We start from the raw sequence: 26,960 nt of genomic DNA, 5'->3' as shown, positions 1-26,960 counted from the left end.
CACAACTTTGGTAACTTGCCTATCAGTTCTCAGTTCCTGGATTTACCCTGCCTTGCGATTTCTGTTACACCCAAATGATAACAAAGAAACCTTTTATGTCAGCAGCTCACTTTGTCACATGGATCCAGTTTTGATGGAATCCCGCTGAAGCCCGTGAGCATCGTTGCTCTATCAGTTCTACTGAACAATCCCAATCATGCGCGTCCTGTGATGCGTCCGAATGGCTCGCAAATTCCGCACTTAAAATATGAAAATTTGTGCTAAATTTAGCTTGCTCAAAACAACGGTTGGAAGTGTGTCGTAATTCTAGATGGCGTATTCCTAAGTTTAGTTTCACATGGTCATTTTATGACATTTTCGCTCCTGCGCAACAGCACAAAGTGGTTCACACATCCGGTCAAATTTCAATCGAGCTGATAAACTAAAAGTGTGTCCTGGCGATAATAAATCACTTCGCTTTTGTGATGCCAGAAAAACAGACATTTAACAAAGGCGATTATCTAAGTACAGGATAAGTGCATTTAACCTATTGGGTGATTTCGATGCCAGCTGCTCCAATCACAATGAATCGAATCCAATTGGTTGTTGTGAACGAAGTGAGAATGCTCACGTGATCTTCACGATACACTAAGGAACGCTGCTGGCATTGCACAAACAATCATCTTACAAGTAGTGATGACTGAGGATGTACCTGCCGATTATTTGGTGAATGCCATGCAAAAAATCGCGGTCGAAGAGGATGGTGATACCGCTCCATTAAGTCCACCCTCTCCCGTACCGTTTGAGGTTGGCCAATTTAGACGGAGTGAAATGCTAGCCTATTGTACCGGGAAAAATAGATGTTTAGAATCCAAGTTTCGACAGACATTGCTCCGATATTATCGCGGTCATAAGCAACGCGTGGAAAAAATTGACCAAGGGCAATCTGAGGTGAGTTTCACATGACCCACCGTATGTAATATTTACTATAATAGAGATGATTAGTGCACAGCACAGTGTGACTGGTGTTATGGGACTATTGAAAACTAGCTGATATTCAGATGGAACGAGTGTGTAAACTAACCGGGTAGATTTCTTTGTACTTAAGGCAAGTCCGTTGAGCATATCAAGGTCTTCAATGAGCAGACACTTGGCTGACAAAGGTTAATTCCCACATTGGTGGAGAAATGGGCCAATGCTATTTCGGGATCAGCCCGACAACAGGTGTATTGAATATGCCTAAAAAGAGATGAGACTCCCTCATCTTCGGACCCGGTTCTGGATTCGATCGGCTGTTTAGTCAGCTGACTGAAATCATCTGGCACGTGTTGCGAATCACGTGCCAATTTAATTTTCGCCGCAACTGCAGGTGGATTACTAAACGACGTGCAAGACGAAGACGTTGAGTTCGTTATGCTTTCTAAGAATTACGCCGGCTTACCTAGGAGAAGGCAAGAAAATAGCTGGGCTGTTCGACAATTGTGATTAATCTCGGCGTGCATTTCGTGTTTAGTAGTATTTATAATGTGGTCACCTTTGGAATGTGGCCCAATGAGGACATCCTTCTTCTCCGCTACATGGGATGAAAGCAACGGATAGTTGAGCGTTAAATAGTGGTCTAAACGGCTTCTAAACTGAATCAATTCTTTGCAAATCTTCACCCTGACAGCCACCGTTCAAACCTAGTTCAAACTTCGACAACCAACAGGATAACATCTGACATAACGCACACCGTAAAGAGCTTTAAGAATTATATTTTGGCTGCCAATTTTTTTGGAAACATGTCAAGCTAGGTGCGCTTGGTTTGTGTGAAGAAGCGTTGCGTCCCATCCCAACTTCAGCGTCTTAGTCAGGACTACATCAGTACAGGTGTATGGTGTCTCCAATTGCAGTTGTCCGGGGCTATGCTTTTCAAGCGACTGTTACGCATAACTAGTCGGGTTACACGAACAGAAATGATCGTTATAAACCCGAGAAAAGCTACCGGAACACTCAAGAACTCTTTCACTCGCCGGTTAAAATTTGAAGGGCGATTGCGGACGCACGCGTTGCTTGCCTTCATAAGACTCCATGCAGGAATTGAAAAAACACAGACGTTCCATAACAATGGGATGAGGGTCTAAGCACCAGGAGTGAAGTTTTACATAAAGCGAAACGTCTTCATCAAAGCCAGATCAGGTCCGTCAGTGGTTGGTTGAAGAATAAAAAGACCACAACAAAAAGGGATGGGTGTCTGACAAATTTGCCAGTAAGACCGGAAGAATTTGGTTGGAAGATGTTGCTTTCTCAGTGTTCGGGCGCACAAGATCTTCTCCGCTACATGGGATGAAAGCAACGGATAGTTGAGCGTTAAATAGTGGTCTAAACGGCTTCTAAACTGAATCAATTCTTTGCAAATCTTCACCCTGACAGCCACCGTTCAAACCTTGTTCAAACTTTGATAACCAACAGAACAACATCTGACATAACACATACCGTAAAGAGCTTCAAGAATTATATTTTGGCTGCCAATTTTGTTTGAAAACATGCCAAGCTAGATGCGCTTGGTTTTTGTGAAAAAGCGTTGCATCCCATCCCAACTTCAGCGTCTTAGTCAGGACTACATCAGTACGGGTGTATGGTGTCTCCAATTGCATTTGTCCGGGGCTATGCTTTTACGGCGACTGTTACGCATACCTAGTCGGGTTATACGAACAAAAATAATCGTTATAAACCCGAGGTCAGCGTCTTAGTCAGGACTACATCAGTACAGGTGTATGGTGTCTCCAATTGCAGTTGTCCGGGGCTATGCTTTTCAAGCGACTGTTACGCATAACTAGTCGGGTTACACGAACAGAAATGATCGTTATAAACCCGAGAAAAGCTACCGGAACACTCAAGAACTCTTTCACTCGCCGGTTAAAATTTGAAGGGCGATTGCGGACGCACGCGTTGCTTGCCTTCATAAGACTCCATGCAGGAATTGAAAAAACACAGACGTTCCATAACAATGGGATGAGGGTCTAAGCACCAGGAGTGGAGTGTTACATAAAGCGAAACGTCTTCATCAAAGCCAGATCAGGTCCGTCAGTGGTTGGTTGAAGAATAAAAAGACCACAACAAAAAGGGATGGGTGTCTGACAAATTTGCCAGTAAGACCGGAAGAATTTGGTTGGAAGATGTTGCTTTCTCAGTGTTCGGGCGCACAAGATAAATGCATGGGTCTGCCAAATGGCTTGTTATTCTCAAATATCACAAAGCTGCAAGAAGATTCATACAAAACACGACGAATGGTCAGACAAAAGAAACTATCAGTGATATGCGTAAAGAAGGTTTGATTTAACGACGAAGCACGAGACAAATGACCAAATGAGTCAGCATTCCGAATACACAGGTCTAAGACAAGGCCATTGCGACAAAAACTCCATAAATGGCAAAAATATCAATGTCGAAGGTGAGGAACACAGCTACAAATCTTCAATTCAACCAAGTACCTACACTCATAGAAGACACTCACTTATACCACCAAACACAACGTGGTTCAACTTATAACGGGAAAGAAGTCTTATGTTATCAGACCATAACTGTCATAGAGTGAAACAGCTGTATTGACTAAAAACTACCGCTGTGTGTGAGTGAAAGCGGTTCTTATCTCGCTATTTACCAAATTATTCTGGAATAAACATTAAATTTAATCATACCTCTAAGTAAAAACCGGTTCTATCAAATCATGTTTATAATAATTGAGTAAAGTCCAAAAAAGTACACAGAAAACTGTACGTTGAGGTACCCTAATGTTCACATTTTAGTTTTCCATATATTCGAGATGGGATGCGGTTTAATTTAGTTTCGAGACTTCCACTTTCGGTTCCCCTACATTTGCTCATATTTCTCAGTTAGCGGCCAGCGTATGAAATTCAGCATTTCACTCCAGATTAGAATATTTCTCATAACTATCTAATAAATTCTTCTACAGGAATCTAGCAGTATATCGAAATATTGGTTCCCCACCTGCGTTCATTGATTCTAGAACAGGTGGCTTATGGTTTGTTCATCAAGCTCGGAAAGTTGCTTGTATACGTTTCGCCGCCATCTGTGCGCACTAATGATGTCCCCACGTTTGGTACCAAGATCGGCGAAAAGATCAAAATCCACTATTTATCTTCTATCTACACAGAGGGTCATTTGAAATAAAATGGGGGAAAACATCCACCACTTGACCAACCACCTTCAACGGATAACAAACCCTGCTGTCAGTTTTTAAGGTTTTGCTTGGTATCTGAGACTTTACTGTATGACATTCTTCGTTTAGCCTTGATCGTGTGCTTCTCAAACATAGATCAAACTTCCCATCCCTACTGCAAACCAATACACTGTGAAATGGTTGAAGTATTCCGAGGCGTACATTGCTGTCTCATTGTGTCCAACTGTTTTTGAAGAACCGGTAGATCCCAACAAGCGGAAAGGAGATGATTAAATCCTGACATACATCTACCCAAATCACACACAACTGTACGGCGATCGGATATCCCACATTTGTCATTTGTGACTAGGGTAGGAACAAAAAATTCCTCCTCTAAAAGTTTCCCGTTCGTTGTTCCGCTTACTTCCACCGGAGACTTGCAGAATATTAGGAGAACCAGCTCCGAACGTAACGGGACTAAATAACATCCAGTCGGAAAACCTACAGCCAGATTTCATTGGTTGTTCTTCACTCGCCCTTGACAGATGAGTTGTAGTCTTAGTATCACTTTCTTTACCCGCCTGTACGCGACAGCGATCAATAAGTCAGCCGGTTCGCACGTTCAATGACTTTTTCTGGTTTGGCCAAGCGCACCCGGCTATCAATCGGCTATCCAGACCGGGGTTCATGGTAATGAGAATGCATTAAGGAGACTGTTGTCCACAACAAGTTGGCAACGGCGATGGGGCTCATCAAATCAGAAAATGAAGTCCTACAATAAAGGCAAGCATGGTGCAAAGTGGCGACATTTTGACATGGACAGAGCGTGCCAGTAAAGGACTATCGTGGTAATCGCGTATCCTGGTTTCAAGGCAAAATCACTCGGTGAATCTTAAACGTCATGTATGATGTTCGCGTGTGTTCCGAAACGTGGGTTCGTCATGCAAATCAGTTAAAAGAAGCTTATTCACAACCCACTCAGAGGTTAAATGCGTTGCCTCTGACTTTCTGATAGAACACCTGGACATGAACAGAGGAAGGACAACCGACACTCAGGTTGCCAGAAGCGCCTGTGTATCAACAATCACGAAGGACGACTTGCAGAAAAATGCCAGTGACAAAGACTCCGGTTAATCCGAGACAGTAAACTTGTACTACTCAACTTCAAAGAGGAGATATTAGGAGAACCAGCTCCAAACGTTACGGAACTACATAAGAGAGACATATCATCAACTTTGAACTTGGTACACAATACACATCTTTCATTAGTTAGGGGTACTTGCAAACGGTACAATAACGATGAGACCGTTTCGGTTTTTAATCTAATCCCGGGGACTTGTGGTCTTTTGGAAGCGAAAACATAAGTTGGATCAAGATGTCTTTCTTCTAACGATCAAATTCCATATTCGCAAATTGTATTGGAAACTCCAGACCCCGAAAAAATAGAATGATATTAGCTCCAACAAGGACAGTTTATCGGCTGCGTCACTTACCAAGTTTCGCAATGAATTTCGTGGGATCTGGAACATCTTCTATGCAATCTGAATTGTATTCGCTGTAATTTCGGCAACAACTGATTGCAACAGAGCGCACTTTGTGACGGTCAGCATGATTGTATTAGGACAATCGTACTCTACCGATTTGCTCGGGGTTGCATTACTAAATGTGGCGCTTTGTAAGGGACTGATGATCAAAATGACTCAAAACAAACCGCTTACCGGATTTGTCCAATCCACTAATAAAAATAAATATTCTTGCAGAATCTCGCTCAATACACAGCTCCAGACTTGTCTGCTGTCTTGCATATATTCAACTACTGGGTTCTCCTCATTATAAATAGTTTCGCCATTATTTAACGGGCACCACTTCGCGGATCTTTGTGCGCCGTCTCATCCAGCTACGTGTTCTCCCCGAAAAAAGAACATGCATGAGGGACAGCTTAACGGATCTTCTTCGGGAAGGATCTCTTTTGGAGAGGGAGAGCACCATCTATCGATCATACGAAAAAACAATCTTCTATACGCACCCTAAACTGTGACCACACTTCATTCATAATGATGGCCTGAAGTTTTGCACTATTATTTTGACCTTGCTTTTTAAAATGACCTTCATGAGTCATGGACACTTTCACCAAGTTGAATTCAGTAAAATACTCTTGGGAAGTCAGCACCTTGTAAAAGATAGCTAAAATTGCACTAGGGTCACTCGCTTCCGTTTAAACATGGGTGTAAGCTCATTGTAATTATTTTCGCTCCGTTGTGGGTAGTTCCCACGGTAAGGAACAATTCCAGCAGCATCCGAGGTGTCTAACCCTATGTCGAGTCTGAATGGTGCTGACAATGATGTGCACTGTGTGGCATCCTCAAGCGATACTCTGGTTTTGTTTTACAGTAACCTCCATAGACCGGCATCTTCTCATCTCCGGTTGGACCGCCTTCAGGAGAGGCAAACTTCCAGAACCCTACGTCGCTTGCACAATGAAGCGTACTAAACTATTAGGTTATGTGTCAGAACAGATCAAATCGTAGAATGGACCGATTTTGGTCTTTTAAAAAATATCACTCCTGTTGAACCTTTCTCCGGAGCAACCGAGTGTAGCAAAGGTTTTCGAACTGTGTGGACGCTGCAATACCTGCTTTACTCTAGGAGGAACTTAACTATTAGAAAAACCAACGAACAGTCGGACATCAAACGAAAAACTTTAGTTGTTGTTAATGACGATGAATACCACAGTGTTCTGCCCCACGGTAAACATCTGTCTTCAAAGAGGCCCGTTACTGAGGGATTACTATATTATATAGCTGGATATCATGTTTGGAAACCGAAAATGCTTCTAAAAAACCTTGTTACTATGCACAGTCATGTACGCAACTGGCGTTTTAATGTAGGAGTACTCAAAACACTAGTTTTGCTAATTGATGTCTGCTGAGGTAGTGTTATCTGCTCAATCTACACAAAAGGGGGAAAGAGGCTGAAGTTTCATCCTTATTGGTGCTGATCGGTATACCAGTGTACTCAACCTTCCTAGTAATTCAGTAACTTTTTGCCATCTGGATGGCAGAAGGTCTTCTGTTGGTGGGACAATCAACTTCGAGCACAAAAGGATCGTTGATGGTTCGAAAGGTTCCGCACCTACATCACTTTCGACTGAGGGCAAAACACCTCTTTAAATGAACTGAGATGGGTCGTTTTTTAAACAACTCATCCTTGAGGGTCGTGTAAATGCATTCTCAGTAGCATTGACAGAAGAGAGGCTGCAGTATTTTAGCACTAATTTTAAGACTGGTCACAGGCGTAAAATATGCGAGTATAAATGCTGTTGAAAGGACTGGTTCGTTAATTTTTACATATTATCCGATGAACGTTACAACAACCGAGTAGTTTGCTCCGACAGTTTTCGATCGACAGTTGGGGCTGTTTTGATTTGATCAGAAGCGACTTCCTTACCGGTAAGATCCAGAGGTTGGTGTTGCCCATTAAAGTACAGAACCAGCCCGCTGGTTTGTGTCCGATATGTCCAACGATTTTACAGGATTTCGACTTGACCTCTGACCTTACGGTTGCAGTCCCCATAGTATTCAAATTACATACTTTGGAATACGTTCCGTTAGACATCTGTCTATCCCCCCAATGCAGATGCCTGAGAACTCAAGGACTACATGAAACGAAGTAAGTTGGGCACTCTGCGCTGACTTTTGCGCCGAGGGAATCTTCCGGCGGTCGATATCAGACATAGCTGAGCTGCAGCACAGATACGCTTTAGAGCGTGTCTCATGTTGTTCACAAGGAAGAATTTTATAACAGCTAGACATTTATTTCGCTCTATTTTTTGTGGCTTTGTGTCCATGTCTGTTCAGTTACTTAGTTTACCTCAGTGATGGCTAGATAAATTCCTCTTTCTACGCACTTATCACGTGATTCTGCTGACTCCCTCGGCGGAGTTGTGTATAAATATCGGCTTTTTATAGCGATACCTTGTTTTGGATCTGCATGCCAGCAAATACAACGTCCAGTGCTCACCCATGCACTCACAGCACAGAAAGCTACCTTAACATCACAATCATTGTTCAAGTTATCTTAAGTTGTCAGAAATCGGCCAAAATATTGTGTCCTATGGTCAACCAGGAGGGGCCCACAGCTCTTATTTTGCAAGCCTTACTATATCATGCATTAGCGATATCTGAAACATAATTAACTTCTGCAGCCTGTTCAAAATGGTCTCATGTGAGGAGTGAATGCTCCTTATTTGGAGGACCATACGAATAGCGTGTTTGATATTACAGGTGAATGATCATCACTCAAGGAAATGGCTTAAATCTCTAAATCTTAAAGTACTCTATCTGTTTTCAAACTCTTTCTAAATGTTATCCTAATCGTAAAAAATGATAGTTAATTGGGGCCGAATGACCCAGTCCTTTTGGGAAACATCAACTGAAATCGGTTTTTGGATCTTGCAATTGCTCCGATGTTTTCTGGCGTTTGATATCTCTTCTTCCTCCGAGCTTCTTTCTAGCTTGTCCACAGGTTATCCCATTATGCACAAAACGTCATGTACGATTTGCTGTTAGCCATAAATTTCTTGATGCAGTTCTTGAAAGTCAGAATACTGGTTAGTTGTCGGACCTTTTACTCAAAGGAAGTTGGCTTTCGTTACACAGTTGTACAGCCTGCCAGAATGAAAACTGCACGTAGCTAGTTTGCTATTTCAACTCTGCGGTATACTGGCCCCGTTGCTTTTATTGTAAAGACGTAACCCACTTGGCGACCAGCATGTAATGGGGAGTTGTTAGCGCACAACTATGTATTGTGAATTGACACAAGATTACAAAACTAATGCAGTCAATGACATCATATCTCTTTTATCTCCAAAGTTTTCTCTTTGTGGAGCAGCAGCTGAGAAATTTGTTGAAGCAACATGCTTAACTGGCTCGTAACGACAATTAGGGGCACCAACCTGTGATCACACCTAAAAAGCAATCTGTCCATTTTCAACTAGATTAGAATAAGTTCATCGCAATCATTAGTTTATGAAAAGCATCCAAATGAACAGTGGCTATTTTTATGGAGGAAACTACTCACAAGGTTGCTGAAAACTCTTCCACGGCCCATGACCGGTTTTGCCCTTCTGTTTTGGGCTCATCAGGTAGGCGCAGTCCCCGAGTTTCCGTCAACCTTACGATCTACTTGAACCCAAATTGGACTGTTTTCGAGATATACACTCATTTGCAGATCAATTTAGGTCTCACGAGAGACTCAACTAAATCATAAACGAGAGATTTAGTTGAGTCTGTCGTGAAAACCAAACTGATTTGCAAACGAGTGTATCTCTCGAGAACAGTGGCCATATTCACTCTGAGAACTACAGAGCTAATTATTGAAATACATTTGTTTGTAAATAACGTTGGACCAACGAGGAGACTCAACTGAACCCCAGCTAAATCTCTCATTGTTGATATTCTTCAACTATACAAAGCTGTCCTCAAATTTCAGTTGGTGCGATATATGAGATACTGACCTATATTTTTTGAAGGAAACTGCTCACAACGCTATTGAGATGTCTTCGATGACCGACTTCGTTCTTCGTTTTCTTATGTACATGCAGTCCAAGAGTCTTCGTCAACCTCAAGTTCTGATTGAACCCAAACTGGAAGCAGTTTACGATGTTCAACTATTTGATATAATTTGTTATAATTTGAAAAGATCAGTTGGCTGTTGATCTGTTCGCACCCAACTGCGCACTGAAGATGTCTCCTCGAATGGTGACGAAGCGTCTGCAAATCAATTGCCAAGCTCGGCGAACAGATCAACAGCCACCTGATCAACAACCAATAAACTCACCCGAGCTATCAATATTTCAACACATTACCAATTTGAACAGAGGCTGACGGTGACTCGGGGGCTGCGTCCAAAATGACAAAAGCGTCCGTCCACTGTCAAAGAGTTTTCAGTAACATAATGGGTGGTTTCCCTCATTAGTCCTTAATTATTTCAGTGAATCGTTTGAAGCTAAGCCATTCTGCATTAGTTGGGGCCGTCAACTTAGTGAATTGACCTGTGCGTCGAGAAGATCAAGATTCACCGGGACGATCGGTGGAACTGGTGAGCTTGCAAAAGAGGTGATGACTGAACGAACACACCAGCTTACAGTGTGAAGCGCTTCTAAACCTCATTTTGGTAACCCAATAATTTTTAGCTAGGCCGCCTTCGTTTGATCCTTACTGCAAGTCAGCCCAAGCGAATCAATGTTACTCGGGTTACTTGCACCAGCAAAAAAACAAGTTACCAGTCGCCCAACACCAGATGCATTAGGAAGCTCAGTAGAAGTCGAACACGACCAAAAAGCGAAAGTTTTAAGGTAAATGCGTACTCATGGAGGTTTGCAACCAGATTTTCCATCTCGGATCCGCTCATCTTAGCGCACATGTGATGATTTGCTTGTAATTGAGTCTAAAAGACAAAACTCCTCCGGTCGGGCATCTTTATTGCCAAAAGTGAGTTATCATGATCGAAAACATTCCGTGGCTAGCGTTATCTTGGCGTCTTATCGCTCCACCTCTGATTTGACAATCGCATGCCGTCAGTTACTCAAGCTGATATTACAATATTACGAAAACGTCTTTTTAGTCTTGTTTCATCGAGTTTTCTTCAAAATGAATGTTTTATTGTATTCACAAAGCATGGGTTGAAAACAAAATTACTCGTTATTTGTATATTAGCCATGTAGATGAATTTTTTCCATTCAGCCTTCGTCCGAGAAGTTTGAGTAAAGCCATTGTATTTACATGCCAGTCTAACATACGCTACAGGCAGCTTCCAGCTACGGTAAGTATGGAAAGTTTGTGTGATCAGAATTTAGGGAGGGTACCTTCTTGCCCAAGTCTCTAAGGGGCTGTTGTTCTACAGAGTGTGGAATTACTAGTCAGAGCGGACATCAAAGCGATATTTTGGAAACAATCCAAAAACTGACGGAAGTACATTTCCTCGTCTCAACCTAGAAAAATACGCCCTCCTGATTGCATTCATTTCCAGAACGACTCAGCTCAATAATTGACTCCCAATACTCACAGATGGCATGCGGTCAGCGTTTCATGTGATTACTGACAGGGCCCACCAGACAGTGGTTTACACTGTCAAAACAGATGTTCGACGACTTGTAGTATCACAAAGTAATTACGATATAAATATATATATACATATATATATATTGTGGAATGCAGATAGCTGCACACCTCTATCGAGCCTACAAGGCCAGACGCACACAGCAGCGAAAAACTCGTGATGAACTGCGTGAGATTTACGGTCAATCCGAATGGTTTCACAAGTTTACTGAACAAACCAAAAAGAAGGCAGAGGAGCCAGAATCAAATGCACCAAAACTTCCCCCGGTTGATGTGTCACTCAAGTCGGACGATGAGGCGCGCAAACGGGTGAAGTTTACCGATAAGCTTCGGCATTCACGGTCAAACACAGAAAATAAAAAAGAACGAAATAAAGAACCGATTCCACAAGAAGTAAGCTACACAGCATTGAATCGATTGAAACTTTTGACGTCAGGAATATAATTGATGGGTAAAAACAGAAATGAAGCTATTAGGCTGCACTGTGTCCTCTGCGTCTTTCCGCTGTAGCACCCTTTTTATGCCTAGATGCCATGCCACCCGAAGTTTGGACGAGGGTTGGGATACTTTTAGGTTGCCCAAGCCTAGATGAGGGAAAGTAGAGAGGCAGAGATCGGGTTCAAATCACGGACCTTCCGATCAGTAAATTCGTGCCCTAACCACTTGGGCCACCTCGGCCCACTGTGTTTTCAGCAGTTCATATTAAGAACTCTGTTTGGGTGCTATTTTTGTAAGTATATAGAATATAACGTTGCTTTCCTCCTTGTTTGCAATGTCGAAACAGTGAATGTGTCCCTTCACAACAAACTCCCCAAAGTGAACTGGTGAATTAGCCTCTCCTGAGGGGCCACTACTCGAAAAATGGAACATGATTGACACAACAACTATGTTCACTCTAAGTGAAAAGAACCTTTTCTGGAGGACTACGGTTGAAAAAGGAGAAGGTCACCATACAAAGCTGATTTTCTTGCAAATTTATAAGATGCCAGAAATCAGACGTAAATGTCATGTGAAAACCAGGGATGTATTCTCTTTAAAAGGATGGAAGTCAACGGGCTGCGGAGTTAAGCAAGTGACTTTTGTCCTCGACAAGTTTTGGGCGACTGGATTTTTCCAACACTAACTCAGGTTCAGAAGTAGCATGAATTTCTTTTTGGCGCAGAGTTGCGGGTCATGCAGTCGGATTTCAACTATCGCAAAGTACCTTGACCGTATCAGACGCAATCGGTCCAGGAGTACCCGGTACATAACATTGAAGGCCTCTAGTTTGCCGATGACATGGCCAATTCTGGTCGGATATGAGTGTATGTGACGCAGTCACGCACTACGTACACTGCTGGGTGAATTCAATAGAACTCGTATCCATGGTTCCGTCCGCCAAAACCCGGTTACATTTACAATGACAATTACAACTGTAGCTGAAAATTTACTACAGGACCCTAAAGTTAAACTTGCTACACTCACAAAAGTTGACTGCTTGTCTACGAAATTCGAGGTCAGAGTTTTTGGCTTTGCAATCAACTTCCCCTCAAGTCTGCGCTAATGATATTCCTTGTAACAAGCCTTAATTGAAGGAACTACTCACAAGGTTTCCGAAAACCCTTCGACAGCCCACGACCGGTTTCGTCCTTCTGTTTTGGGTTCATCAGGTAGGCGCAGTCCCCGAGTTTCCGTCAACCTTATGTTCCACTTGAACCCAAATCGGACTGTTTTCGAGAAATACACTCGATTGCGAGTCAATTTGGTTTTCGCGAGAAACTCAATTGAATCTCTCGTTTATGATATTTTACAACTGAATGTGCTGCACACAGGCCACCCCATGATTCAGTTGGCATGATATTCGAGATATCGGAGCGCAGCAAATTCAGTTGTAGAATAACATAAACGAGAGAGTTAGTTGAGTCTCTCGTGAAAACCAAATTGATTTGCAAATTAGTGTATTTCTTGAAGCCTTAATTAACACTGAGGCTGAGTGGCTTTCGCAAGCAGATCACCCACGTCCTGATTTTCAAGAATTTCTGCAACTCCAGGATGCCTTCACTACACTCGTAAACTGATTTTCTTTACGGTTTGATGACTATGCTGCGGAAAATTGTAGTGTTCTACAGATGTGACACACTACTCAGCAACCTTCTGAGTAGTGCGTTACTTTCGGATAACAACATACTGAGATCTCTCGAGTATCTTACAACCTGTAACATGAAGTGGCCTGGTGCAGCATATCCAGTTAAAGCGAGCCATCATGAACGAGAGATTCATCTGGGTTCGGACATCATGAACGAGAGATTCAGCTGGGTTCGGATGAGTCTCCAGTCAAAACCAAATTCGTATGCAAACGAAACTATTTGCGTTGTCGTGTTCCTTTCAACAGTCTTTGTGGTTCAAACAGGCCTTGATAAATGAATATGCGACGATGTCTTGTTTTTTAAGGACAGAGAAGAAAACTGGGATGATTAAACCCAGCTTATATGAGTGCGTGTAAGTGAAAATTAAGGATGAGCTGACGGTGAAAAGACGGATTTTGGGCCTTTGAACGCTTGGGTGCAACTTATTTCATATCAGAAAAGAGTACTTCCGAAACCGTTGGCTCATTAGCAACACCACACAGAACTTGTCAGAATAAGATGTGTGAGAGACGGATAACACCAAACCCAATGAATACGGAAAGGAACAATTCTGTGGTCTTGCACATTCAAACTCTCAGGTTGTAAACATGACCAAAACATAAGGAGAGTGGAGGTATTCTGAAGTTTTGGAAAAGGTTAAGGTTCAGGATGCCGGTAACTGGCAATGATATCATATATGGTAGATCTTCAGTTAGCTGTTCAAAGGATCACTAACCACATGACTAATGGAAGCTTTTCGACAGCTCTTCTTGAATCTCATATGGCTGGCAAATTCGTCCAATTCCGGTCGGCCTTGCGTCCTACTTGCTCTAAAATCGCACGCAATTTGCAAACTACACTTATTTGTTCATGGCCAGCATTCATTCCACTCGGCCCTTGTTGAAACCAAAATTTTGTTTTGCCAAAGTGTGCATCTCGCGATATTTGTTAAGAGCATGTAAACTAAAAACAGGATAGAATTGGTCTCCTACAGAACACCAGACAAAACACCAGAATTGGTGGAAGGCAGGGTTGGGTCACATGTATTATTAGAGGTATATTTCATGCGCGTAATGAAGGTATACTCACGCAAACGGACAACCCAAGTCAAAACTTTAGAATGTATTTTGCTTGAAATTAAACCAGTCTTCCCAAGAACAACAGTTCCAGCCAAAACCATATTCACTATCCCGAAGTAATTCTTCTTTGTGGTTGATAGAAACTATCCGACAAAACACCGTTTTCACCCCTCTTGTTAGAAATCAGGATAGAGAAAATAGGGAAAACCAAAAAAAAGGGGTTGGAAAACTTATCACTGGATACTCGAAGTCTACACTTTCCTCGAAATTATAGAATAAAAATAAAACCACCGTGAGTGCTGGTAGAATTCGCCCCTAAAAATTAGAGGTCATGAGGGGGAAGAATTTTGGCTTCTGGCGGAAACATTTTGGGGAGATTGACTTTCATTCAGTGATATTACAGTGAAGGATGGATGATAATAAATGAAAATAACGTTGAAGGGAAAANGGAAGATACATACACTTTTCTACTCTGGGATTAGGAAATGTAATCGTCGTCCTTACCACAGCGTTTTTTTGTAGAACTGATCGGGTGCCTTCTACGGCACACTTTTGATTTTATCTTTCTTCGTATTCATTATGTAGGTATGGTCTCTAGAATTTCGATTATTCTTCCTACTCAAAGAGGAGGATGTATGCACAGCCAATAAGATCATTGGAACCATACTCTACGAATAGCAGATTACATAATTAAGCATCCAATACTTTCCAGAATTTACATAAACACTGACATGTCAGAGTAGAGTACCCATCGAACCGCTCACTTGACGACATTTCCATGACTGAGGTGGAACTGCAAGCCGCTCACCCGAATGGACGAACGACAAGCTGATCAACACCAAATAATGGTTTAATCATGCTCACCTAACCACGAGCTGTCGATTTTTATATATATATGAGAAATAAAGTCGATCGAACCAACTCTGGAATGTTGCACAGCTACCCGTGAAAGAAAGAAGGTCATCGCTGCGGAGTTATTCATTAAAAAATGCCAACTGACCAGTTACAGACTATTGGAAGGGGAAGCAAAACTCTAATTTGCATCATATTTACAAAAACCGAACATCCATCTTCTTTTGAGCGCGTATTCCTGAACTTTCTTGAATATTCTTTGACTGTTGCTCAAATCCATGCAAAAGCTACAAGGCGACCCTACAAATTCCGCAACAGATATCCCTTTTCAAGAGACACAAAGCGAATGTACAAGAAAACATACTACTCGCATTCCTCCCCATCAGTAGTATCACCGTTACACCCGTAAAGTATAAGAAATTCTATATTTTACAAAAACCAGCCAATTATTTTTGTGAGGAGGTGGCAGTTTTAACAGTTTCCGTGCCTCCTTTCAATAATTTACTCTAAAAATGATAACAGATGTAGATTCTGCACTTGGGTGAAACCAGTAGAGTGGGAACAATTGAACTCATCCTGCGCTGTCTGTTGATCTGAATCAGTGATGCGTTCACTGTCCATCATCCTACCAGCTTAGAGTGGTAAAACGTAGGCCTAGCGGAAGAGTGTGATCGCAGTGGCAGTCTCTCATGCATGCTTGATAGCTGCGTGACAATTGTACTAGAAAACCGGGTTTTTCGGAATGAACTAAAGTCAACTAGCCGAAATTTTGGAAGGTATTATTATCTCTCACGTCCCAGTTGAGCGATAACGTTGAGTTTGTAAAGGACAATAATGAAAACATCGCTACCGTGGTCTCAACAAACTTGCACTCCATAGCGTGTGGGGATATTGGACAGACTCTGAAATTTATTCAGTTATATGCGAGAAGCATAAACCCAGTATGCCTTGCTGTTTCCACTGTAACATCCATATTTGTCTTAATAGATTAATTCCATAGAACAGCCTTAGATAAACTTGTCACCAAGCTTTCGTTTTCGAAAAATTGACAATCGGTAGATTTATCACTGGGCAACGTTTCGTTTTTGACACAAAAGCTTCATCAGGCCAAGTGACTGGGTTCCGAGGTTGGTGGAGATTTGAGGCGGAAGGAGAACCAATCAGCTAAGTCAAGTTGAATCTCTGTTGGCTGTCGGCCGAGGTGTGTTGGAGTGGTTGAACAAGTGTCGGGTCGGTGGGGAAACCTACATGTGTTTGGGACCAGTCTAAGGTCTAGTTCTTCTGGTTCGGTTCATTTGATGGTCCCTCTTGAACGTCGCTTGAACCTTCTGTCAGCCTGTGGGTGAGACAGGGCTTAGAGAGTTGTGTAAGAGGGATGCTATGACCTTTGTTCGGGTTGGGATTTCCACCCCCACCCCCCGATTTTTTCTAATGATCCTACGTGGATTGACAAACACACCGTCATGACGCCAGTTCCACACCCTCGATTCTATTCACGCTGTGATGTGAACCGCTGTGGTGTGAATCGCAGTCCCCGTCTTAAGACCTCCACATTCTCCAGATTTATTCTATGTCCCGTGTCTAAGGAATGTACCGCCATCGCTGAGTCCGTGACCAGCGTTTGGTATTCTTCTGCATTTCTTGGTGGTTTGTTAATCCTTCTTTTATGCTCACCAATTCTGGTGTGCAATTCGCTGGCAGTTTGTCCTATGTGAACCTTAGCGCAATGGTTGCATTTTATACACGTCTCTAGTCCTTTCAACCGGCAGGGGATCTTTCAATCGCACCAAAACTGAGCGTAGCGTTTTTCCCTTCTGAAAAGCTACTCGAATGTTGACTAAATTCAACAGTCTGTGAATAACCTCCGATGTTCCTGTTTTATACGGAATGGCTGCTGTTACCAAGCTGTTTTTTTTAGTCCAGGCGATAGAGAGTTATGGTTTTGTTCTCGATTGGCCTTCCTTGGTTGTGTTCACTAACTTTTGAAACTTTTGAAAGCCAAAATTTGTACTTTTTGAAGTTCAACAGTTGTGATCCGCTTGAAGTTTTTCAGTCAACATTTGCCGTTCTTTTAATTGAACCCCATTCGTTCTCTCCTGTCCAGGGGATAGAAATTGTGTTCCCCAAGGAAGTGAACGATACTCAACGGTCAGTTACGGACTGGTTGTCCGTAGCAGAAACAACTCAGCCGGAAATCGTCGCAACCTATCCGGATGACGAAGGATCTCACCTACCAGCCGGAGTAGAAAAATCCCACCCTCCATTTCGTAGTACAGGGTCCCTCCAGACCAAGTATCCGAATCGTCACATGGCTCAGGTTCAGGAAGCATTAGCGGAAGAGCCCAGAGCCTACGTGTGGGTTGGGGATAAACACCAACTGATTTGTCCTGTGGGAAGAACGGCTGTCAGGACAGATTTGGTACTACGTGAAACATCCTTTCCAAAACCAGCCCACATCAGGCTACTACTGCCTGACAGTCGTCAAAAATACGTGAATAAGAAAATGTGCGACCAGGAGTTTGAAAGGTTAAATGAATCCATACTCAAAACCAAACCCTTCCTCGAACGTCTTGAGACACTGAAAATAAGTAAGTGACGTGTGCTAATTCCGTACCTCTCCTAATATTCCAGGTACCATGAAACAGAAGAATACTGCAAGGTTTACCAAACCTGTTTACCCAAAATTTCGATCGGGGCCAATTTTTACAAAATAGTGGATTATATCTGACATGTGGAACCATGTTCGTTGGTGGTTAATATCGATGCAATACAGGCCACATACAGAATTATGTTCTGTTTGAACACTACTCTCTATAGCGAATTACGAAAATAAATGGAAAGTATTTCTTAAAACTCTTTTGTTCTCTATTTGGGATGCACTTTTAGCTAACTAGTGCGTTTCATTTCTTTCCTTCATCGACTGTTTGGTCAATTCCAGTTACCAGGACAACTGGTTGACATTGAGGAGAACTTTGACCATCAGTATGTATGGTGATGAAGTGCTGAGGAGCTTGGATTGTCCACGGGCCAGTTCGTAATTGCCCTGAATGTCAATCGTATCTTGACAAATGATCCTTTCGGGGGGAAGTTTATCTGAAAAGAAGAGTCAACATCGGCTTACTTGATTTGTAAGCGTGCTGTGTTTTGACATTGTCACACTGGACCCTCCAGTAAACCTTCAATCGATCTACGACCAAAAGGCGCACTGTCATGTAGGGTAGCACAAGCAGTTAACATTGTAGTATGATATGTGCACAGGTGGCACCACCAGGAATGCCGTATGAGTACCACACATATGGCCAGTGGCCGCTGCATTAGAAAGACATCGCTGATCTACTGCACTAAAGTTGAGTCCCGTTGGGAATCTAGCAAGTGTTCCCTGTCTGTGCCTAATTAAACCAAAAGAAAGAGAGAACTAGAATTTGGATAGGTTACCTTAAAAATGCCGGTGAATAGCTAAGCTAACCACAATCGTCGGAGGCATTCAGGCATAGCCAGTATTATCATTTTGCTAATAGCAGACAGGATGAAAATTTACGGTTGCTATAAACTCTCCTTATCAGGAGTAGGCCAGTATCAGGTGTTCTGTGTACTCACGCTGATGCGCACCACACCTGCGTTTGTGTTCGTATCTGCGGTTGTGTTCATTCGATGTGACAAGTTGATTAGGCTAAACATGGATTTCTGACATCCACAGAGAGAGAGAATCCATTGGTCTCAAATCTGGATATCGTGGTAGCCACTCAGTTAGACCACCTCGTCCAGTACAAAGATTTAGACTGTTGGTGTCTAACAGTTCGCTTGTCATTTGGGCATAATGTGGAGACGCACCATCCTGTTGGATTCACATATCCTGGTTCCTGGATGAAAGGGCTCCAATAAATTGCACGAGTAACTCTTGAAGCAACTCGCAGTGTAAAATATCCTGGAAGGTCGTGCAAAATAAACGACGCGCATTCGAATTAAGGTCTGTAAGTGAATGAAGTTTCACATGCGTTGGCACTGTATGCTGTTGGTTTAGTGGGAAAACATATCAAGTTATCTGTGCTTCATTCTCATCTGCCTTCACACCGGTTGCTATAAGGTGAATACTATCTGGAATAGGCCAATGGGGTTGTGCGGAATTGGGAGCTATCCTTGGTGAAAACAGAGCAGTTGATCGTAGTAGAGAAATCCCCGGTTGAATCTAGACTGTCGCATCAAGGATGGTTTTAAGTGGAATGAAGCACCGGCTAGAAACACAGCTCATTTCGCGAAGAACAGTCAGTTTGGGCATTCAAGTCAGTCTTCCGAACGATCATTAAGATGTGTGGCTAGATATAGCATCTCAGTTTATGTTTCTAGGTATCTGAAGAGCAAAATAAACCGAAAATTGGTCAGCATCATTGACACAGCAGCTTGTTTTGTTCACACCTACAAGCAGAACATAAGGTTGACGGAAACTCGGAGACTGCGCCTATCTGATGAGCCTCAAGAAGGGCGAATCCGGCCGTGGGCTGTCGAGGAGTTTTCAGCAATCTTGTGAGTAGTTTCCTTTATGAAAATATTAACCGACCTCTTCCTGATAGTCAGTCTAAATGTGTGCCGGTATCCATCGATCATGTTACATTGTGTCGGATAACAATCGGACAGACAATGATGGTTGGAATCAGAGTTCGGAAAATTGTCGGCCAAGCCCACCGGGTATGAATAGGAGAACTGACTGGTGCACTTTCACTACCTGAATTTTGGTGGTTGACAGTGTGATTTAGTTGTAAAAGCAGACAGTTTATCTTGCGTTTTGAGATGCATGCCACCATGCGTGTTTAATCACAGTAGACAAACATCACAACAAATCAGTCAGTCACCCGTACGTGCATATTGATCCGTTATTTGGGACGTTCCGCCTTCGGTCATTCATTTCTTATGTGCCTGTGACGTCAAAACAGTCGTCAGACGGTCTCTTGGTACTTGCCAACTTGTGCTGTCATTATCCAGTGGGAATAAACTTAACATCAGGTTAAATTAACGGTATCACAACTCATTCTCAAGTGTTGGTAATTTGAAAAATGGGAAATTCTCAGATCTCGTCACACTAACAGCAGTCTATAAGTAGCTCAAAAAAAGTTCACAGGATGAGTTAAAATTTCATCTGTGACAATCAACAGGTGACCATGTGATGTGGACTTCGTGATTGGAAGATGATAGGCTCTACATCCCATCTTAGGGTGATTTCATCACCCCTCTGATCAGCCTTGCTTGCCCAAACGGTTGTGTTCAAAATGCTGGCCCGACGATTACAGAGCAGAAAGTCCCTGAAGCTTCGTCAAAAGCCTATCAGACGCACAATGCGTCTCCGTTATTCAGCGCAGGTCGGCTCCGACTAGAGGAAGTTACTTCAGCCGAAATTCTCTGATTCCGTCAATCATGACGAAAGAGTGAGAAACAGACATGTGAAATGATCTAGGAATTAGGAGTACCAAAGGATCTCCTCTATCTCCACCACATAAAAGCAACTTTTAGTTGAAATGTAAGTTACTCAGTGTCAGTAAGGATACAGTAAAAACCTAAGAGGCATTTGTAAGAGCATACGTTATTCGATAAATAAAATCACTTGCGAATCCACCCGGTTTTTCCGAGAGACTCAACCGAATCTCTCGTTTATGATATTCTACATCTGAATGTGCTTCACACAGGCCGCCTCATGTTTCAGTTAGCACGATATTCGAGGTATCGCAGTAGATTTTTGTGAAGGAAACTACTCACAAGGTTGCTGAAAACTGTTCGACAGCCCACGACCAGTGTCGCCATTCCTGGGGCTCATCAGGTAAGCGCAGTCCCCGAGTTTCCGTCAACCTTATGTTCCACTTGAACCCAAATCGGACTGTTTTCGAGAAATACACTCGATTGCAAATCAGTTTGGTTTTCACGGGAGACTCAATTGAATCTCTCGTTTATGATATTCTATTCTACAACTGGATCTGCTGCACACAGGCCGCTGCATGGTCCAGTTGGCACGACATTCGAGATATCGCGGTATATTTTCATAAAGAAAACTATTCATAAGTTTGCGCCCTTCTTGGGGCTCATCAGGTATGTCCAGTCCCCGGGTTTCCGTCAACCTTATGTCGTGGGCTGTCGAAGAGTTTTCAGCAAAATTGTGAGTAGTTTCCTTCATGAAAAAACATAGTTTATTGTTTTTTTTAGTTCACAACGACCAATTTGTAACTCAAGTTATTTTGACGGTAATCAGGCTCGAACCCACCAATCAGCAATTCAGTTTCTTGACTGTTTTAATACATGCTCCAATTTGGACATGTTTCTTGAACACGATCGCTCTTGTTCATCTGCGTGTGAAAAAGACTTAATTGATCGGATATTTTTGGGGAAAAGAAGAGAACTTCCACAATTTTTCCAAAACGAATGATGACAGATAGCTGGTAAACTGGTGCTGGCATTCCAAAGTACCCAAAAACCCTCGTTCGGGTCCGAATGACACCTGTGTATCGCCACTGTAGTTATGCAACACTTCTATAGTAACTGATTTCATTTGTAACGACATCCTTCAGCCAAAAATGCGCTTAACTCTCCGCTGATGCATCCAGGTATTTCGTTTCATCTCAAAGTGCTTTAGTGCCTAGCAAGCTTGGCTTAATCGTCTCGCTTACAAACTAGAAATCTCTAATAACTTTTAGGGTTTAAGATTTTGAATGAAACGTTAACATACTACTACAATAGTGTGTTCCCCCTGTGTTTGTCAATCGTGCGGTTTTCTGCAACCGAAGAACTACCTTGTCTTGCACGGTTTGTTTAGTTATGGCTGATCTCAGAGTTTTCTCTGAGTATTCGGCTAAACCACGACTCCATGAAGCTAGCAGTCCTACAGTGGAGACATCAACCCGTCCTTGCACTTGACCATACAAGTGGTATCAGCCGCCCCAGACAATACACCGGCGAAATACACCCACCCGTTCCGCATATTTCTTGGTTGAACATTTCAGTCAACTAGTTTCTCCGGGTTCAGTAGGGAATCAAAGCCCACGCTTCGAAGCAGTCGAAAAAAATGCGGCTCCGGTCTTTAACAATGTTCAAATGTAGTTACTTTGTTTTATTCAGTAGTTTAAAATAGCCACCGAACTTTTTTCATGAATAGACTTGCGGCTCCTCTCACCGACTGTTGGGACACGCATGTAACTCAGTGTTTGAATATAGCTCAACTAAGCAATCACATTACTCTGGATTTTTCTATTGTTCTCTTTTATGGAATAATTCGTCTGGACCGTCAACTGGGCAAAATCGAATTGTGCCATCGGGATCGAGAAAACCATCTTGTTGCTCTAAATATATCTTCATGCGGGACACAAGGTTTTCCATAGAAACATTCAGCATCCTTCTCCACACACTCGCATTGGATCTCAAATCACCCTGATACAGCCAAAGATTTTCGCTATATATCCCCACCCCCTCCGGCTCGAGATCTTAAGAACAAATGACAGAATGGTTACCCGATCCAAATACGCGCTAGTGTTCGGGTGTGTGCCGCTTTCTGATCCACGCTCCTTGGTATCAAACATATTTCGCGCAAACGTAGTGACCGTTAGCAAGCAATTAAGCGTTTTATTGTATGAATGCGACCCATTTATCTGCTGAAAGGAGTGCAGTCCCGTTGCAACAGCCTTTATATTTGAAAACGAGTCGTTACATCCTACCAAATACAGACACAGAATCTTCATCATTGTCTGAGTCAGTAGCATATACTGGCATCATCACAATTCACCAAACGTTCTTCCAAAATACTCAGATCTTCATTGAATTGAGGTTCAAGGCTAAGTACAAGAGTATTTGCCAGCTTCTTTAAAGCAACTAAGGGGAAAGGTCGGATAACTTCCCGTCGGTATTTGTGCCTATTAAGAAGATACTTTTGTGCAGAGTTTTTTCCGGCTCAAAGGGACGAGATGGTCGTTCTTGTGGTGGTGTGGTAACATATAGCGAATCACATTCGAACGGACAACTCTTTCGGACCCTGAATTTGAACTCATCAGGTGTCATGCATCACCTGTTTATATGCGAGAGAGAAAACTGACAGGCAACTGGGACAAGCTGACGCATGAACAAGTCTGAACACGGGCTGAAAATGGCAGATTTACAAATTCGAATCAACACTGTACCGTACGATTTGTATGCTGTCAAGTTTGACAGCATGATAGCATGATCACGTCTACGTTATGTTAGTTCGCTAGGATCCCTCCAGGTTGGCGGAATTTCAATCGTCTTTACTGACTACACACTTTAGTTGAAGGTGGTTGCAACCTGACTCACAGCAGTCGATTGTGTGCTGATCTTGAGTGACCAGAAGAGTGTTTTCGCCAACCGTGATTGACAATACTCCCACAGAAGAGAGAACACTATGAAACAAGTGGTTTATTAAATCTACAACAAGTGTCTTATCAACAACAAGTGTCTTATTCTTATATGAAATGATGACTGAAGGTGGAACTTACCGTGGCCTGCCAAAAGGAGTGACCTTTGTTGAAGGACTACTGTTCGTAAATAAAGGTCAGCCCCGGAAGAGGTCAAAAGCTACTTTCTTTTTAACCCTCAACAGTCAGTAGGAAGGGCTGTTTTTCCCTTGATGCGTGACAAAAGTTACCAGAATCCAACAGCATTTCTAAGTAAGCTGATTGGCTATGTTAGGTAAATCTTTTGAGCGTAACTGAGCTGATTCAGAGGTCCAAATAATGGAAATTATTTTCACCCTGAAAAATGACTACAGTATTATCTTATCGGGCATTTTAGGAATGTTCGTCTGTTTCACGCATAAAATTAGCCTCAGTAAGTATAAGACAGCTTAACTTGATGACGAGGACAGTACAGTAGATATCTTTTCATACATATCTTGTGGTAACACGCAGAACGACGGTTGACAAGAAAACCTAGTTGGCAACATCATATCAGTCAGAGATTCAATGAGGCAGAAGTCAGTCGGCAATCTAAGTATCACAATGAACGCATGGGGAAATGGTAACGAGTAGGGGGTACAAAACGGTACAGAATGGTTTTCCAGCTCCTTTTCAAAGTAGGGTACATGATGTGGATGCATCCTCAACCGTCTTCTGTGATCCCGCTGAATCCTCTTCACTGTCACCATAGACCTGACCTTTTATTTCCGGCCTCAAGATTGTTTTACTCCGTTCAAGATCGTTTTGAGTCAGTTGGATGCCTAAAACGGTTGCCACGATTCTTAGGAAGCATTCATTGACCTTGAACAAGAAGGAAGTAGACTACTGTGAGAATTCTAGTTTATGGGAAACTTGACATTATCTTAGTTTCAAATGTTCAATATGGCAGTAACTACTGGAATTGCCTTCGGAAGGAAGACACCCCTGTCACTGCTGAGAATATAGTTCTCATCTGTGAGATAATTTCACACCAAGCCTCGCCAATATAGAGTAGTTCAATAAAAGAGAGCATATTGAACTAGAGCTATAGTTCTCATTTGTGAGATAATTTCACACCAAGCCTCGCCAATATAGAGTAGTTCAATAAAAGAGAGCATATTATGGTGAACTAGAGCTTTGGAACTTTTCCTGAAGCAAACTATGTTTGGAAGGAATTATCATACTATATTGGACGCGTTCAAGGGAGGTGCATCTTGAGACAACCCACTCGTTTTCAGAATTCGCAGACCAAGGATGAAATCGTGCACTCAACCCCATCTAAGAAGCCTGATCTCCGCCCCCGAAAAACGCCACAACGCGTCTCTTAGGGAGAATTACTGCAACTAGCGAGTAGCTAGGAGGACTATCATAACCCCCACAGGTTAATGGCTTCCTTTAAAAGTGCGTCTCTGGGGGTTGCGCAATACGCTTCATGTACGCGCTGGTTTCACTCATTATCTCAGAATGTTTGAAGTTGTTGTGGTATACTTGGAAGAGTCCCCCATGCGAGGTTCAGTACATATTCCTAGTGTTCCACACATCCATTACCTAGTAAGTTTTCTCACTACTGTTTTCCTTAAATCTGATGAACTTCGAATTCTCGAAATTCCCTCAGAGAAGAACTACGTTGACTGCGTGCCCCTGATTTATTCAGTTAAATATTTGGTTTAGTTTAAAGACAACTCAGACAAGTTAAGCGCACAAAAATTTCCGTCCTAAGCTTCTCCCTCCCGTTCTACTCAAGGTATGAGCTAACGTCAACAGTGAAGCAGATCAATCAGTGATTGAGTAAATCAAGGATAGCTCATATGAGGCCGCTACTTTCTAATCCATAATTTTTAACCATAATGAAAGTATTCGCATGGATATTTTTAACTGGGATGAAAACTACCGAATTGGTTGAGCATTTATACCGGTTTGTGTGTCGGCAGTCTATGCCGGGCGTCGTTGTTTTCCTGGTTCAATCGGGTGCATTTTCTTTTGACACCAATCACAAGGATGTGGAAGTGTGACGTGAAGGAGCATTTTATACCAAAGAGGGAAGTGTAATTCATCAGCCACTTACGGAAAGCGGAACTGAACAGGACTGTTTGGTTCAGTCAAAGACATTTCCACAGACTTGACACAGCGTGTGAGCCGGTGTGGCTGAAAAACTAGTCCCCCATTACTGACACCAGCACGCTCCAAAGTTATATCTTTTCTTTTTATTTGCCCGTTTTTGTGTCCGATTTGAGTCCGATGCGATTATGTCAACGATGCTGTGATCTGTTTGCTAAGTGCGGTACTTAAGCATTTTTAATTTCACAAACGCAATTGGACAACATTGTCCTCAGGAGTGTTGTATGCTCCCCAGTTTTTTCAAGCCTAATGACAAATAATCTCCAGTGATTCCACACATAGAATAAAAATCATGTACGGCGGCCTACGGACGTTTTCTTTTCAAAAGTCAGCACCGTAAAGAGCGTAGCAGTATCCTTTTGAAAAACCACTGTTGGTTCCCTCGCTCTTAATCGCACCAAGCCAAAGTCCTCAACTAATATTATTAAAATTTATTTTTGAAGAGCATGGTCACAAACATAAAAAGTGAATGCTAGCGATGAATGCGAAAGAGTAACGGGAAAATATGGGGCCGTTATAAGCAACATAAACCATTAGTATACGGTCGAAACACTGTATCCGTTCCGTCCGTTTCGTTATAGCCAAAAAAAGATATATGCTGACGTGTTATTATTATGAGATTCTTAACAAAGTGCAAACCCTCTAGAACTCTTTAAGGTGACCTGCTGCCACAAACCAACTTTATTGAAACAAGTTTACTGAGGTTATTTGACCTCACACGCCATTTTTGTATAGTTTCTGATCAGGGAATACAATGAGAACCTTGTAACCTGATCCTCTGTCCAGTCAGCGGCATTTTCCCTCACTGCATGAAATAGACACATCTTATTTGTTGACAATAAAACCTTGCGTAATTTTGTGCTCCCGTATGTCGTCCAATGCACTATTGACACTATTTTGGTATGTTGAGGGTTCATCTATTGAGGTGTAAGTACCCCTTCTTGATCTGGAAGTTGTCCGCAACAAGTGGCTTGCTCGATTACGAGGTGAAATTTGGTAAATCATTTCGAAAGTCACTGCTTGGTTGTCTGTATCACAGTCAATCAAATCTAGCTACCGAATCAAGTAAAATACCTGTCGATCAAATGAAAAACCGAAATGTAATTCTGTAACTAGCTGAGCTGAAAATA

General features: G+C 42.4%; 2 protein-coding genes across 2 annotated transcripts; one reads left to right on the top strand and one right to left on the bottom strand.

Moving 5' to 3' along the window:
- Positions 1-675: 675 nt before the first annotated feature.
- On the top strand, positions 676-17,883 carry T265_15110 (hypothetical protein; the record flags this gene model as incomplete). Its single annotated transcript, XM_009176638.1, has 3 exons — positions 676-930; positions 11,359-11,652; positions 17,349-17,883. Coding segments are annotated over 3 exons (1,083 nt in total), but the record flags the coding sequence as incomplete, so codon positions are not given.
- T265_15111 (hypothetical protein) lies at positions 9,732-21,158 on the bottom strand (the record flags this gene model as incomplete). The annotated part of the gene is given in 8 exon segments (XM_009176637.1): positions 9,732-9,912; positions 11,743-11,843; positions 12,384-12,547; positions 12,845-12,965; positions 16,793-17,069; positions 17,083-17,200; positions 19,709-19,828; positions 21,041-21,158. Coding segments are annotated over 8 exon segments (1,197 nt in total), but the record flags the coding sequence as incomplete, so codon positions are not given.
- Between the last annotated feature and the right edge of the window lie 5,802 nt (positions 21,159-26,960).

Source organism: Opisthorchis viverrini, assembly GCF_000715545.1.
Source record: "Opisthorchis viverrini unplaced genomic scaffold opera_v5_353, whole genome shotgun sequence".
Classification (NCBI taxonomy): Eukaryota; Metazoa; Platyhelminthes; class Trematoda; order Opisthorchiida; family Opisthorchiidae; genus Opisthorchis; species Opisthorchis viverrini.
This window is presented reverse-complemented; position numbering and strand designations above follow the sequence as displayed.